At 33.9% G+C, this 16,206-nt stretch overlaps 1 protein-coding gene across 1 annotated transcript in view; it reads right to left on the bottom strand.

Moving 5' to 3' along the window:
* The window catches only part of RYR2 (ryanodine receptor 2), a gene marked incomplete at its 5' end in the record, with an annotated part of 385,437 nt that overhangs the window by 43,219 nt on the left and 326,012 nt on the right, over nt 1–16,206 (bottom strand). The window contains 8 exons of the mRNA XM_083858180.1: nt 648–721; nt 2,090–2,166; nt 3,179–3,258; nt 4,144–4,243; nt 11,888–11,941; nt 12,075–12,126; nt 12,694–12,797; nt 16,069–16,165. Coding sequence (XP_083714306.1) covers nt 648–721; nt 2,090–2,166; nt 3,179–3,258; nt 4,144–4,243; nt 11,888–11,941; nt 12,075–12,126; nt 12,694–12,797; nt 16,069–16,165 — 638 coding nt within the window. The remainder of the gene's footprint in view (nt 1–647; nt 722–2,089; nt 2,167–3,178; nt 3,259–4,143; nt 4,244–11,887; nt 11,942–12,074; nt 12,127–12,693; nt 12,798–16,068; nt 16,166–16,206) is intronic.

Below are 16,206 nucleotides of genomic sequence, written 5' to 3'. Positions count from 1 at the left end.
TCAACCTCCTATATTTAATTTATGGCTTAAGTAAGTGGTGTGGTTTTCAGTTTAAGAAATCAGGTGGGAATTTATAATTTCATCTTATGCTGAAGCTGGCTGGGGACTTCTGAAATGTTTTACATGCATAAACACTGCTCTTCGTAAATGGAATATGTTTTCAATTTTACATGTAATGTCTTCACTTCTTCAGAATGATGAAAAAGAATCCTCTGAGACCATTCTGAAACTCAACATGTGCTAATGATTTACTGTTGACAAGGATGGGCTTAGGTATGCCAATTAAATATAAATTACTTTTAGGAAACCATTTTTAGCTCCAGCCTCTAGATATATATTCACAAGGTTCATAGAATCATAGACAATCCTGAGTTGGGAGACACCCACAAGCATCTTCAAATTCTAAATCCTGGCCCCATGTGGGACACCCCAAAATCCCACCATGTGCCTGAGACCATTGCCCAAACACTGCTTAGACTCTGTCAGGCTGGTGTTGTGACCAATTCCCTGGAGACCCTGTTCCAGTGGCCAGCCACCCTCTGGATGAAGAACCTGTTCCTTATACCTAACCCAAACTTCCCCTGGGTTCTTTCAAATTCAGCTTATTTCTGCAAAACTTAAAAAAGGTCATGTTGAATCAATGGTACCTGATCCCTCTTCAGTCACCATGCCAAGGCCTTCTGCTTTGTTCTGACGTTCAAACGCATTTAGATCAAGAACACTGCAGTGAGAAAAATTACATTTGTCTTGTGATTAATTAAATATACGCAATATTTTATTTTGTGGAAGTTAAAAAGGATGTGTGATGTCATAGAAGTTTACAAGCATACTATTACTAAAAAAAAAATGCAGCTCAGTGGTTTGATATATGTGTCTGTTATGAGATTACAAATCTCAACAAGCCTTAACCTGCTTTTGCCCTGAAGTGACCACAGAATTCAGCTCTGTATGACTGACCAAAAAAAAAAGAGGGAATGTATGCATTTATGATATACATACTCATTTTTGGGTGCTATAAAGAAGCCAAGTTATTGACTACTTTTGTATTATAGCCCAGTCCATACCAAGCAGCAAGGTCCATTAAGAAACTGTCATTACTAATTCCACTTAGTGTTCCTCTCTCTCCACATTCTGAAAAACTGAAGCTGCCAAAAGGGAATATGTATTCAACTAACCAGATTTAAGGAGCATATACCTCCCATACTTCGTTTGTGAACCTGCAAGGTTCTGCCTTTCAGGGCTTTGTATGTCAGCCGGCCAGGTATAACTTTTGTTCATACAAAAAACAATTATAGAAGTCAGATGAACATAGAAGTATGACAGCATCTCTGCTGGCAAGAAACCTCACTGATTTCAAAATTAAACTTGGCCACAGACAGCATTAAGAAAAAGGAATACATGATTAAGAAAAAAGAATACATAACATGATACCCAGGACATAACAAGACTGAACCACCTAATCCAGGGAGCCCTTTTTAGTCCGGTGTTCATTAATACATCATTTATTGATATGGTTTATTCTTAGAAATTATATGTAAAACATTTAAACACATACACTTATATATGAAATCAATATAAATCATAAATAAGCATGAATGGACAAAAAAGTCATGGTATCACCTCAATTTATTAAAAATCATCAATTTAATATGAAAGTAGATATTCTAATTCTTTTTCTGACTTCAAAGAAATCCTATGAATAATTCTAACAAAGATGGGTTTCCCCAAATTCTTTATGATTACTTAGCATTGATCATAAACCTGATCTCTGCAGGATTACTGCATACCTCCAGAGTTAAGGATTCACCTCTGAGAAATGTTCCTTAGTCTGTAGTTGATTTCTGCCGTATCTCAGGTAGACTGAAATTCCGTAAATATTTTTGAAAAGAGCTTTCTTACAAAAGTAGATCCATATCACAAAAATTTTCACACCATGAGCATCACCCTGTCCTTTAACCCAAATCTAGTACATTGCAATCCCCAAATGCTGTTTGCAAGAACTGTGTACAGGATCAATCCAGAACTATAAAACCCATGGAATAAAATATAAATGCAAAATAATAAATTTTTCAAGTCAATACTTTCTTACCTACAGGACTGCATAAGACCAGCAAGGCTCTGAAAGAACCCCACATCCTTTTTATCCTTGAGGTAGTCAAGCATTTTCTGCAGGAAACACAAATAATTTATGCAGAGAATTAATATTCCTATTATGTGATAACCTAGGTAACTTAAGACTGTATGGATTCAATACTATTAGTGATGATAGTGTTTGGAAATATCCCTAATATTTAGGAGCCTTGCAGAGAAAAATCCAGATATCAAGACCAAAAAGAACATTTAATTAAAGTTCACATGCTTTATAGAAAAAATCATACATTTTGGTTACACCTTCCTAATGATTTTCCTAATTTAATATCATGACATCACAAAGAACTGACAGTGGTTCAAGCAAATAATTTTTGCACTACTTATAGTCTTTCATGTCAATTCCTGACAATTCCAGCTCCCAAAAAGAACATTATTTTGGTTGTATTCAGCTGCTTCACTTGGGACCTTAATTGTTTCTTTAACTGTATTCTTTAAACTGTACTAAAATAATCTAGTATATGGCAGGTATAAACCCTTCTCAACACAGGAAACTTCAACTAGTACAGAACACTAAACATATCAACCTCTTCACTTCAACAGTGCAGGATTCTTTTAATGTATCAGACTTGTCCAGTGGGCACCAAATTTTTTACGATAGATTAGTTATTCAGGATTTTCTCTGCTTTCATCAGCAAGAGTCTCCATTGCATAAGCTAAGGAATTCTGAAGTTGTGTATCACTCTTTTTCGTGAAGACTGGGGTCAGCAATTTTGCTATACTGGCTATAGGACTGGCAATCTTCCAAGAAAGTCCTCCTTCCCAAAGAATTCCTACAGAAGTAAGTGTTATAACATAAAATTTCTCCCTTACACCCGAAGTGCAAAACAAATCTTTTAGTCTTGTAAAAAAATAAGAAATACCCACCAAAAAAGGAATTTTTGTATATGATTTTATTCTGCAAAAAAGCATAAGAGGATAAAGAGTATGTGACAAATAGTCACAGTTCGTAATGTGCTACTACAGTAATAACTACCATGGTATAAAGACCTATACTGGCTAAAATAGATAGAAGAAACTAGTACCTTACCTGTTGAACAGTAGAATTTCCTCCATTTAAGATGGCAATTCCTAGCTTTAGGGTAGCTGCAACCATTGGCCCCATCTCACCTTAAAAAAACATTTTAAAATATATTTTTGGATCACATATAAAATTAGGAATGTTTTATTAATTAATTTATCCATTCAATGAATTGCAAAACTGACCTATTTTTCCTTAATTTCTTCATGAGTGCCTACAGACATAGTGTAATGCATACAAAGCACACAGAAGCAGCAAGATATAAGGCAGGAATAACTGAGTTCAGTGAATATAAACCATGTTCCGATCACTAGAGCATCCAACAGTCGATTTAAGGCTGGGCTCATAATGATGAGCTAGCTTTCAAATTTAACAGTGTGTCCCCTTCTGCATGAAAATCTGGATGTTTTCTTCAGAAAATGACAGTGACCCAAGCATTTAAATATAGTAAATAAAATTTGTAATCAAGAATTTTTAGAATATCACTACTGTGAAAACAAATCACAAAAGACAAAAATGAAAGCATAAAACCTTAGAATAAGATGGTTTCTAAGGGAAAAAAGCATAATTTAAACTTCTAAAATGTTTTATCTGAAAAATACACCAAAAAATCAGATATTTGGAGAATGGAAAATAACAAAAGGACTTAAGTCCACACCTATTTCAGAGCTGTACAGATTCCAGAATTTGAGGGCCATTTTATCAGTCAGTGCTGCTAAAGTTACGAAGTACTTCACGCATCCTCAAAATTAGCACTAGAAAAATTAATTGTAACTACAAAAGAAACAATAGTCTCATGAAAATTACTTATTATACTTTTCTAGATTAGCTATCAAAAATTTTGAAATTTCGAGTTCATTTTGATAGCAAACCTTAGAGCCGATATCTGCATGTTTTGCCCAATAATAAATAAAATAACTTCAAAGTTCATTAGAAATAAGGTTTAAAATTTAATCTACACACCAAAACCCTACCTTTACTTGCACTGATTGTCTGCAGAACCATCTCAGCAGCACCCCGATCATGAAGTCTGGCTTGTTGATACAGAAGTTTTTGCTTTTCCATTTCTTTTTCCTGAATAAAAATTCCAGTCATTTAACATGAGATTTGAGTTACTATCAATCCTCCAAAGGTTCTTGGTTTTCTCAGTATATGGGCTCTATGGCAACATCATGAACCATTTTAATACATACGATGCTACTGAACAAATAATTAACAGGTTCAAGTAATAATCTCCACTTGGTATTTTTCTTTAATATGCTTTTAGCAGTTTATCTGGAAAGAGTCATCTCAATTGTGAATCATTAGATTAGTTCAAGGCCCATGTTCATTATATATACTGCATGTCTGCATCGATCAAACTTGCACTTTTGTGCTGTGTTTTTGTGCAACAGTTCATACTCTTAATAATCTTCTATAGTGTGACCATAACTTCATACTGCTCAGTATGTGGCTCTTGAGTTGCAAGTTGTTGCTAAATACCAGAGTAAAAGATGCATCTCAGAAATTTTTTTCAAAACATATCATTATATTACAATATAGATTGCCCACCTACTAACAGAATATTTGATAGAATACACTGTGCTTTTATATTTTGTATTCTCTAGCGGCAACAAACAATACTGCATGGCGTTGCTTGAGCAATGGTGAAGTATTTTTTTGTAATTTAAACTACTACCGAAAACATAAAGAGCATAAAGAGCAAACATAAAGGCACAGTTAATTCCAGATGACTTTCAACTTTCATCAGGTTAATTGAAGTTTGCTGGAGAATTGAGGATGACTAAGCAGTATAAGTTGCAAAATGGAAGTTGCATAGAGCCCTATGACAGTGAGTCCATCAGATGGCGTGGTAAAAAGCTTACTCAAAAGGAACATGACACAACCAGTTAGTATCATGTCCAAAAACACAACGCCCAAAACATGTATGACCTAAAAGCAGGAACAGCTGCAGCAGAAGTAGCCAGAATGACAGCTTTGCTGCCATAAACTTTCCATCCAAGTTACGGAAAAAATACATTGGAAGATGGAAGAGGTTTAAAAAATGAAGGCTTGCTAAATTGAGGGTATGAATATTAAATTAAAAAAGAAGAGGTAAAAAAGAGAAATATGTTCAAATGAATGAAAAAGAAACCTTTAACTCAAAAGCAAACCAACACAGACATTTATGCTGTTACCAGAGAGTTCTCGCCGAGGCTGGCAAATTTGTTTCTTAAATCTTTGATAATATCGTGCTGCGGAAACAAAATTCATCAGGGTTTTTTTTTTTTTCACACTATTAGCTCTCCTGTGGTTAAATTGTATCTTTCTTTTTGCTTTAAATTAGGTGACAGATCTAGATGGAGGCACAAAAAGGAAAAAAAAAATGGCAGCGTTGCTTTGTATTTAGCCATGCTAGGGTTTGAAAGTTTTGCCTTCATGTTTAAACCTCTTCCTGGGAGTTCAACAAAAACAAAACAGAAACATACACACACACGCACCCACACACCACACACACAAACTACCAGAAAACCATGACAGCACAGGTTCAGTATAGCTACAATAAAATATTTTCACTTGCTTCAGAAGCCACTGAAAATTGATCAGCCTTTCTTTTCTTAAAAACTATTTCCTATTTCTAGATACTTTTATTTCTAGACACAATACCCTTTCATTTTTCCTTCGTTGCAAAATTTACTATTCACAAGCCTAACCCAGCTACACTACTTTCATTATACAATATTTTTTGGTAAGAATATCAAAGATTTATAAGAATACTAACAGGATGTATCTGCATAATCTATAGACTAACTTCTTGCAATGGCAGTAAAGAAGAATGGTAGGAAGAGGCATTGCCTATGGAAATCAAGATGTCTAGGACATTATTAACAAGAGACCAAAAAAAAAAAAAAAAAAAAAAAAAAAAAATCAAAACCAACCAAACAAACCAATCCAGCAAGAAAAACACCATAAGCATTTCTTTTAAAAGCAACCATTCTTTGATGATAATCCACAAAGATCATGGTTCCTTCTTCAGCTTCACAATGCATCTTCACTGTTGCTTTCTCCATGCCAAGTCAATACATATATATAAATATATATGTGATGGCAGCACGTGCATGAAGTGGGCCACCCATTGCCTACAAAGTAGACTAAGTTAATAAGGTTATCCCATTTCTCTAAGATGTGCTTATTGTCTACAGTTATCTGTGCTACCAGTTTCAGCTTTTTGCACTTCATCCAGTTGCTTGCCAGTTGCAAGAAAACTAGCAAAGTAATTAGCCAATAATTTGAGCTTTGTCATTCACCGAACCATCACAACAATAGCAAAAATACTTCACTAAATGAAACATTAAAAAATTGAACAGAATTTAAAAAACCCAAAACAAACAAAACAACAAGCAAACAAAAAACACTAACAAACAAACAAAAAAGCCACACATCCCAAAACAAAACCAATTCTCAATGAAGAACAAATCTATTTTATCTTGGATGTTTTTCACTCATATAGGAAATAGCTGACCACCTATAAACGTACATAGGTGTGTTCTCATATTATAGACTTTATCCAGCAACCTACCAAACCAAGGAAACTTTTGAACCGTAGTCTTTGAAAGCAGAGACCTAAATATTGACTGCTTCATTCTGGTTTTGGGGTTTTAAATCATTATGAGCAGTCATATGCCAAAACAAATCGGGCAAAACCACAAGTTTTAGTTGGAATTTGTAGGTAACAAACTTGCTAAAACTAAAGAGAACCTTTAACTGACAAATGTGTCACTGAAATTCTTAAATCTTCCTGTAATTCATATACAGAGACTGATTTTGGAGTCTCCCTTGGAGCTAGGACATATATAGAGGTTTGCTTGCTGCCACGACTAAGCTCCAAAACACAGACTGCTGGCATAAGATCCTACTTTCACAGCCTGTTCTTTTTTCTTTCTTTTTTTTTTTTATTATAAAATCATGAAATTAAGTTGAAGAGAATAAACAAAAATATGTAAAGAACAGAAATTGCTTTCAACTCAGCTATTAGAAGATGAATGCTTCTCCTTTGAATTGTCTTCATATCTTATACTTTTCAAGACTTCTGCTTAGTCTAGAGAACAAATCCTATTAGGTAGGTCTTGAACTGGTAAAACAACTGTTCACTTCAATGTCAGGCATGCGTAAGTATAAGCTATGTAATTAAAATATCAAGTACTCATCCATAATACTTCAGTATCCTTTTAAATATACATCTTTATATATAATTAAATCCTTTAAGTTCAATATATGCTGGTTTCTACTCTATAAATAAAATACATTTTTTCCTAAATCACTCCTTTTGGACTTCATTGAAGCATCACTGCTTGCTGCAAGGGGTTTGGACTCAAGGACCTGTAAAGGTCCCTTCCAACCCAAACTATTCTATGAATAAATAATGCATTCTATAGTGTAGAGAGTGAAACCACATATTAGGTTCCATACAATCCATTACAAGTAGGAAAAACTGATGAAAAACTAATTTTTACATAGTTACTAGAATATTTACTTTCTTAGAATCGATAAACTGAATATGGAGTCTGATCTTAATTCATCTAATAAATAGTTACTTAATGTAAATGTGTAGTATATGGACACTCAGTGGTTTATTCAGGATTTGTGACAGTAGGAGATAAAAGCAACTATATTCAAAGGGCTGTAGCCTTATGAGGTTGTGTTATTTCCATGTATAGAAACTTGAAAATTTTTGTCTGAGGTAAGTGACAGCACCACATATTATTTTGTCAAAACATTTGTGAATGCAGAAGTCTATCAACAAAGTTGCTACCAGTAACAGGAATGAAAAGAACTGACACAGGAAGCTCTATTTCCCCCATTTCTTTTCTTCCTGTGAAGAGTCAATTTAAATCAACGTAATACAAATGAGTTTAAAAATATGACCTAAATTTTGACTCTTTGAGTTTTCATCCTACAGGTATTTAGTATGCATTAATATGTAGAAGTGACTCAAATGCAGAAAATTATTTACATTCAGCTAGTGAAACAGTTTGATTTGAAAAAATTTCCTATTAGATAGAATCAAAGGAGATAGTGACACCAACTTTACACAAAGTCAATTGAACATCTGTTCAATATGACAAAAAGTTAACTTAGAGACAAAGGGGAAGAGGCAAAGACAGCTGTAATAACTTGAAGGAAATACTAGCACGTAAATGCTGACAGAAACATACTAACATACAGAGAACATTATTGTCACGTCTCTATTGTTCACACTATTAACCCAACACAGATTAATTGTACAAAAATGAGACTACACTGCACGAGATAGGGACAAGAAAACTGTCGATAAAATACACTCGGCATTTTCATTACATTCTAAGCTTGCCCCAATGTTTCTATTGTTCTGACTGCAAGATTTCGAACACCACACATTTTTAAACTCTAGAGGAGCAGTAGAGTTTTATCCCCATACAAATTGGACAGTCACTCACTACACATGCACACACAGGATAGAATAAAAGAACTGCCTTAAACATTGAAGTATGATTACCAGACAGAAACACACAAATGCACACACAAGCACACACGCAGCTGGTATGTACAGTTTCACATCTGCACAACTGTTTAATGCCATGTATGAAGGAAGCAAGGGTTATTTCTTCTTGTGCTTTTTTTTTCCCTTTTAAAATACTTCACAGTCAGCAAAAAAAATTTTCTATGGAGCATATAAGACTTAGTGTATGGTAACCAGATAAGCAGAATGATAGATATGTAGTATTTGATTAGTTGAATTATTGGAACTAAAAAACAAAAAAAGATATTATGAGATTGCTTATATATTTTCTTCGGGGTTTTTTAATATGCACCACTTTGTGTTTGTAGAAATTACAATACCTTTTAAGTAACTTTTTGTGAGTACATTCATCTTCCAGGATAATGCCTTTATCATATGAAGGTGGAACAGACCTGTGCAAATTTTTTAAGGAGCAAGAGTATAGTTGATCCTGAGATACATGCTCTCTCCCCACAGATGCATGGGAACCTCTTTCTTTCATGATCTGAATGTTAATAGAAGGCTAGCAAATAAAATATCAAATCACCTTGTTCTTTTCCATGGAGAAGGTTACAATTGTTTCCCTGCGTTGCCACATAAAAATAAATTAGAAGTTACTGACTGAAGTCTCACCATTTGCTAAATCTTTGCATTTCAAACCTCAAGCAAGTCATCTTTTCTTACTCTAGTTGTCATTAGCCACAGTACAAATAACTGTATTTAAACACCTCAGAACCAAAAATCATCTACTCCACACACCATACCTTCTCTCAGACTATCATCCTTTCGGCGCTACCAGCAAGTGGCCTGAGTCAACAGTGGGAACTGAGACTCCTACCTGCATGAAACAAGCAAGTAGTCTGCTGCATAGCCATGGGACACCTTTCAGAAACAAATGGTGAGGCTTTCATGGTGAGACACAAAAGGCTGTGTAAGAAATTGAGGCAATAAAAAAAATTAACACTGAATTATCAGAGCTATTGCCTCTATGTTCTTAGAGAAAACATGGAAGAAATAGGACTCGTTTAAGGTAGGGGAGTATCTAAGGAGTTTCTGTCAAATACTATAATGAAGGCTAAGGACTCAGTTCCAAAGGATCTGAATCAGACATGAATTATGACTGATGCTCTCCCTGTGACAAATGCTCTACCATTATATCACACTAAATATGTGTCTGCTAAGATACAGAAGAAAAGTTCAACTACTTTCCTTTAATAACCAAAAAAGTTGTTTTAATAATTCAAACTAAGTTCTAACCAGAAAGAAGATAACTGATGTACAAAAGGCATGAAAAGCAAAACAACATGAACAAGCCAAACAACACTCTGTTTTCCCAAAACAGTACCACAATGTACATGGTATATTCTGCATAAATAATTCCTGGAATCCTTAAAGAGCTTGCGCACAAAAAGGGTTTGATAGAGATGTCATGCTGCAACTGAAACGTTAAAAATGATTTCAAGACCCTTTAGTTGAACTTATCCAAGATGTTGGGCCTGAAAAATCACAAAATTAGACCCAGACAAATACACACATATTTTTTTGTTTTACCTTGCTGCGTTGTGATCCTGTCACCTTAAGGAAGGGCAAGGACAAGAAGCGAAATAGTAATAAGAAAAAGAAGTCCAAAATTTTTTTCTGCAGGTGACTGACCAAATACATACACAAAATTGTCTTTTGAACATATAAATACATTATTTAAACATAAGTTTCACAGCTACAGGAGAAACAATAAAGAGAAACAAATGAATAGGATCTTCTCTCAAGACAAAAAATTGAATGCTGAACAAAGAACCCAGTATAATTTAGGTAAGGAGCACTAACAAATTCCTTATTGATAAATTTTCATACACTTCAATGATTTCCTATTTAACAATTTTCTTATCCATAAGCACGAGGCTTTTGATATCTAACAAGTATGTACAGGCTAACTGATAAGAGCCTATAGGAATGAATATTCTTTGTCAATGGTAAGTCATATACCGCATTCCCAAAGAAGAAAAAAAAAATTAGAAAAACCCACTGAAATTTGGGTTCATACTGAGATATTTACCAAGAAATGAAAAATTATATATTAGGTATATTACTTGGAACTCAACTGGACTCCTGAGTGATTGAAAAGAATTTAGTATTGATATTCTTTCTGATTTCTTTATACAGTCAAATAGGGAATATGTACTTAAATAATTCAGTCCTGTATCATGCAGCATCATGTAAAAAACATACAGAATATTCTATGTCTATAAAACAATGGAGTAAAAGTAAACATGATCCAAACCACTCCTCAACAATCAGAACAGCACAGATAGTTCTACAGCAAACCAATCAGTATATTTAGAATTTTTTTAAGAAATAATAGAAGTGTTTACTTCATGTTTCTGTTTTATAGTAGGGATATGAAATGTAAGAACTAATTGATTTGAAAGACACAAGAGACACGTTTTAATGACAGAATCATAATATGCCAAAACACATTAAAATATTAAAAATATTAGAGAGCCTCAGTGCCCCTCAGAAGAAACAAATTTCTTGCAAACTCCATTTTATAATGGAAAAAAGAGAGACAGATCCCAGAGCAAGCACATGACAAGAATTCAACTCTTACACTTGTGATCAACTCACGTGTATATTCTTAAACAGGGACAATCACTAAAAACTCAACAATCAACAGCAATAAATATAGATTTCCTATTCTCAACACAAGCAAAAATCTTAGCAGTGCCAATGAACAGAAGTTCACATTTTATTAAGAAAAACTAACATATATGTGAATATAAAACTACTGTTTGAATTACTGGTACTGAATGTAAATGGCTACTGCAAAAAGTAGTATTATAATATTTTTAAGATCCAAACTAAAGGTAGGGTAGAATAACTTAATAGATACAGTCTGTTATTATCAGACTTTTAGAATAAATTACTGTCTGTAATACCTATCCAAAAAGTTAAAGTTAAATGAGACAAATATGTTAGATCCACTGAACTGTTCTCTATTTAATGTTATATGACATAATACTGTGCATGTTTTTGTTTCACTAATATTAATCTGGGGACTCATATCTGCCATATCCAGCTTGTGACATGCAGTCCACTGGCATAATAAGCTGCAGTAAGCCATGAACCAAAAAACGTAAATGTCAGCTGGAAGCTATGAAATAATGTCTAACATGACAAGAAAAACAAAACAAGTATAATCTTACCTCAAAACTCTTCACTTCTTCTTCACCATCATCATCTTCTTCGTCATGGCAGCTCTGAGACCATGTAGAAAGAAAACATTTGCTGATAACTTGGAATTTACTGATAACACTTTACAAATTATTTCTCTTGATCTTTTCACCAACTTAATTAAAACACAAAATAAGCAATAAATATCAAACAAGTTACCTTTGCCATAATGTCAGCATAGGCCATATACAGGAAATCTTCTTCCAGTTTGCTGGTTAATAAAGAGAAGAAAGGTAAAATTAGGAAGATTAGAGCCATTACAGTAGAATTGAGGTGCCAAAATATTTTTAACATCTTCATTTTTAAAAAATAATTTCTATGCTCATAAATAATTAAAAATAAATATGCTCATAAAAACTATTTTTGGAAAATGAAGACTTGGTTAACTTACACAAACAGAAAGTTACAGCCAGCTACAAACACAGTACTCAGAAATTCATAAACATGTAAATCAGTAAAGTGAATATAGTTTATTTTTAATTATACTTAGAATGTATTTCATATTCAGAATATAACTGTCAATATGGAACATGGACAGAAGACAGAGGAGTAGTGAACCCTGAACAAAGCACCCATAACTGTGAAAAAGTCATGACAGAAATCTCTTTGCATACCACAAACTAAAGAGGTTTGAGTGTAACTCAAACTCACCGTATGTTCATACGCACGTTTTGGCCTAGCTTATGCAACCTCACTTGAAAAGAGACATATATGACTTCAAATACAGGAGTAATCTGAAAATCTGCATACACTCTGTAGCCTCTCACACCATCCCTACCATTTTTCAGTCAAGGCTGTTCGACTGAATAGAAGAATAAGTTGATGTAAAGGATCAACTCTTTTAAGGCTTTCATCTTCTTCTGGTGGTTCCTCTCCAGGTTTCTTTAGGGAAAAAAAGAGATTTTAAAAGTATATTCAATTATCTATAGTAATAAATATTTTCCTCTGTGCAATTTACTAAACATTAACTATTAGCATACGTAATTTTGATTTGGACAACCAGGAGGAAGCAACCTCCAGGCAAAATATGAAAAAAATGAACTCCAACTCTGTTTATGATCATGAAGACTTACAAAGATGATACCACTTGCGAAGCTTTGGATTTCCTCTCCACATAAAAATCCTCTTTCCTAGATTCTGAAAATAACTCCAATCTTTTACTCTGTTATCCAGAACTGGTGGTAACCAGATGCCATCATTTACTACTATACTGTCTGTTGCTATGTTAACCAGCTTCATCAGATAAAAATGAGAATCCCATTTCAAATCTATGCTTGGTATAATGTTCACTGAGAAACTCAGAGACTTTGAGGGAGAAGAAATCCAAACCCGAAGCTTACCAACAGTTTTAGACATAAGGAGCTCTATCTACCAACAATAGAAATGTAGGCAGGACGTAGAATTTTAGGCGATGACAAATCAATAATGTACAAAAAATATTATTTATGATGCTATAATATGCATAAATGCATAAAGAGGGTTCTTTTTTCATGTGGTTATTTTGCTTTCAGTTTTAGGCAGCTCTATTTGGTTTTCTGTGAAAGAAAAATGTAGTCCTAAACACTATAATGAGAATGACCAAAGCAGTGTTCTGAAAAGCATCTATAAAAATCTGTCCTCTGACTTCTTATCATTTGTCAAAAAACATTTCAGAAAGTAAGTTTTGCCTATCAGGTTATTAACAAAATTGCTTCATCCAAACACTTTTTTCTATGAAGAATCTAGTAGCTCAAAGAAAATTGGTTGCATAAAACCTGCCCACTCCTCCCCTTTATTTTCATCTAGTACTATACACAAAAATACAGATAAAAAGAATTCCATACATTGATAGGACAGCATGAATAATATATTATTATATTCCCATATGTTATCTGTTAATCAATAAGGATGGGTTGGCCACTTAAGAAATACAAGGAAAATGGATTGTTGTTTATTAAGAAAAAAAATTTTGCATGCCAAATAGATTCCTGGGGGAAATGCTTATAGATGTTTATGAATACTAGTATTTCTATGAGCTTGTGAAGTCCACCTTTCCCACACAGCTGTGCCAAACATGACTGGTTGGAGCGGAGAATTCCATTCAGTTCATGTCTATGCACAACAGTTGTTCCCTATGCCACTCTATGATGGCCATACAAGGTTCATTTCACATTTTTCAGTATGTGATAGTATTTACAGTATCCATAACAAGACCAGAACAATTATGGATGTCTTCCCCTGCTCTTTATTTCAATCTCACTTAGAACACTGACCTTTCTCTTTAATTAACTGGCAGTATTCCATACTTCATAATGTTATCAACCAGAATACCACCCTAATGTATAAAAACTGATGAAACAAAAGGGCAGAAGTTGTGTTAATATGTTTCTAGTTTACATAGATTTATTGAAATTAAATAGAGGATCAAATTCACCAGTGACTGAGTTAAGTAGAACTCATTATTAAGCACACCATGAACACTAGAAACAATGATTTTTTGACATTTCTGGGAAATAAGTATGCTTAATTTTCAATGTCTTGAGACACTTGCCCTATAATTATTTAAGTCTAAAAACAAAAGCTTTACCTGAATGTAACATAGGAGAGTAGAACAAATGGGTTGGTAAGTTTTAACTGCCATTTCTAAATATTGAAGACTTTAAAAAAATTATTTTATACAATCTAATTGTATTATTATTATTTTATAAAATATAAATTTCTATTAAACATATTGTTCCTACAAGTTATTATGTCCACTAACATCTACCAATAAAACAAATCAAATTATTATGTCAAATAAGCTTAAGTGTTAATATAACCTATTTATTTAAGCAGAAGCATTTTTACAATTAATAAATAGTAATATCTTATGACACTAACATCAAACATCAAAAATCTAGTTCCCTCAGAGGCTTGATTTGTTGAATCAGAATTAAGAATCAGCACAATTAAGCTCCTCAAATAGCACAAGTGTATGCTTTTCTCCTTTAATTTCACAAGGAGTGGAGGAGGAGTATCACTTTTGTATAACAGGCCTAAGGAGAGAAGATTCAGGGAGCAAAACTGCACATATATATAGACCTTGTTGTTCCACTGCACACTCATGCTCTCAACTGCTAAAATATAATTATTTTTGAGACTGAACCTGCACTATTTAGAACACTTGCATTGTGTTGGGATATAGAAGGATGTCAGTTTAAAAGTAAACATTTGTGGAAGTCTCTTGTTTTTTCACTATGCTTGTTTATACAAGAAATTAATTCTGCATATGTGCTAGCAAAACTGAACTTCCACAGACTGTCTGTTTTGAGCCCATCGCTGCTGATTTCCCTTTCACTATTTTGATCCTAATTCTCAAAATTGTTTACAAGTTGGGTAGCTGGCTTTAAGCATAAGCTTTAAGCAGTAAAAGCAGATTATTACTTTTTTTTCTCATAGAAGTTTTATGGTTAGCTTCTTCTCTCTATTGCAGAGAGCAGGCTCTCTCCTTGCAATAAAAAGACTGAATTCAGACTGTGCTCTGTCGGACCTCCCAGGGAATGAATCAGTTCCTAGTACTAGTTCTTGCTCAAGTTGTGAAAAAGCTACCTTTCAGAGAGGCAGCTATAAGGGATGAAGACCTCAGACTAAAGTGAAAATCCCTGTAGGTATCTATAAGACTAAAGACATGGCTCTAACACTTGACCACTGGGAAAAATCTTCATGTCCCTGATATAGCGATTCTTCTGTGAAGAAGCAGACACTGACAGCTTCTAAGGAACTGATTGATCTAAGACTAGATTCTTCTAGTTTCATATTCTAACCTTTTGACTTAAATGGCTTTAATGTGGATTATGCAGTCCTCAAATACACAAAGGTTAGCTGCAAAACAGGAGGGAATAGGCTGTTCCAGTTCTCCACAGGGCAGAAGATAAGAGATAGGGGAATGACAGCACACAGTTTAGAAAAAAGCTTTATAAAAGGTTATTGAAGCCCTGAAGCAAACAGCCTGAGGGGATTTTGGAGTCTTCATCATGTGTAATTCTTAAAAAGCTACCAGGGTGACATGGTTATAGCTCATCCCTTTGGGTAGAGATAGCTTAAGTGATATCTTAGCTACATCCCAGATTTATAATTATTACTAGATAAATGTTAATCCATAATACATTCCTATGACCCTTTCACCCAGACGTACTGCTAAGTCTTCTATCAGTTTGTCTTCAAAATAGTGTTCTTCTGTTTCAATCCAGGATTTATCATAGCCTTGAAGAAAGAGATTGACAGCTCGGTGTCTAAAAAGGAAGATTGAAAACAAAAGCTGTAAATTTTTGAA

This window comes from Zosterops lateralis (genome assembly GCF_965231275.1).
Source record: "Zosterops lateralis genome assembly, chromosome: 3".
Lineage (NCBI taxonomy): Eukaryota > Metazoa > Chordata > Aves > Passeriformes > Zosteropidae > Zosterops > Zosterops lateralis.
This window is presented reverse-complemented; position numbering and strand designations above follow the sequence as displayed.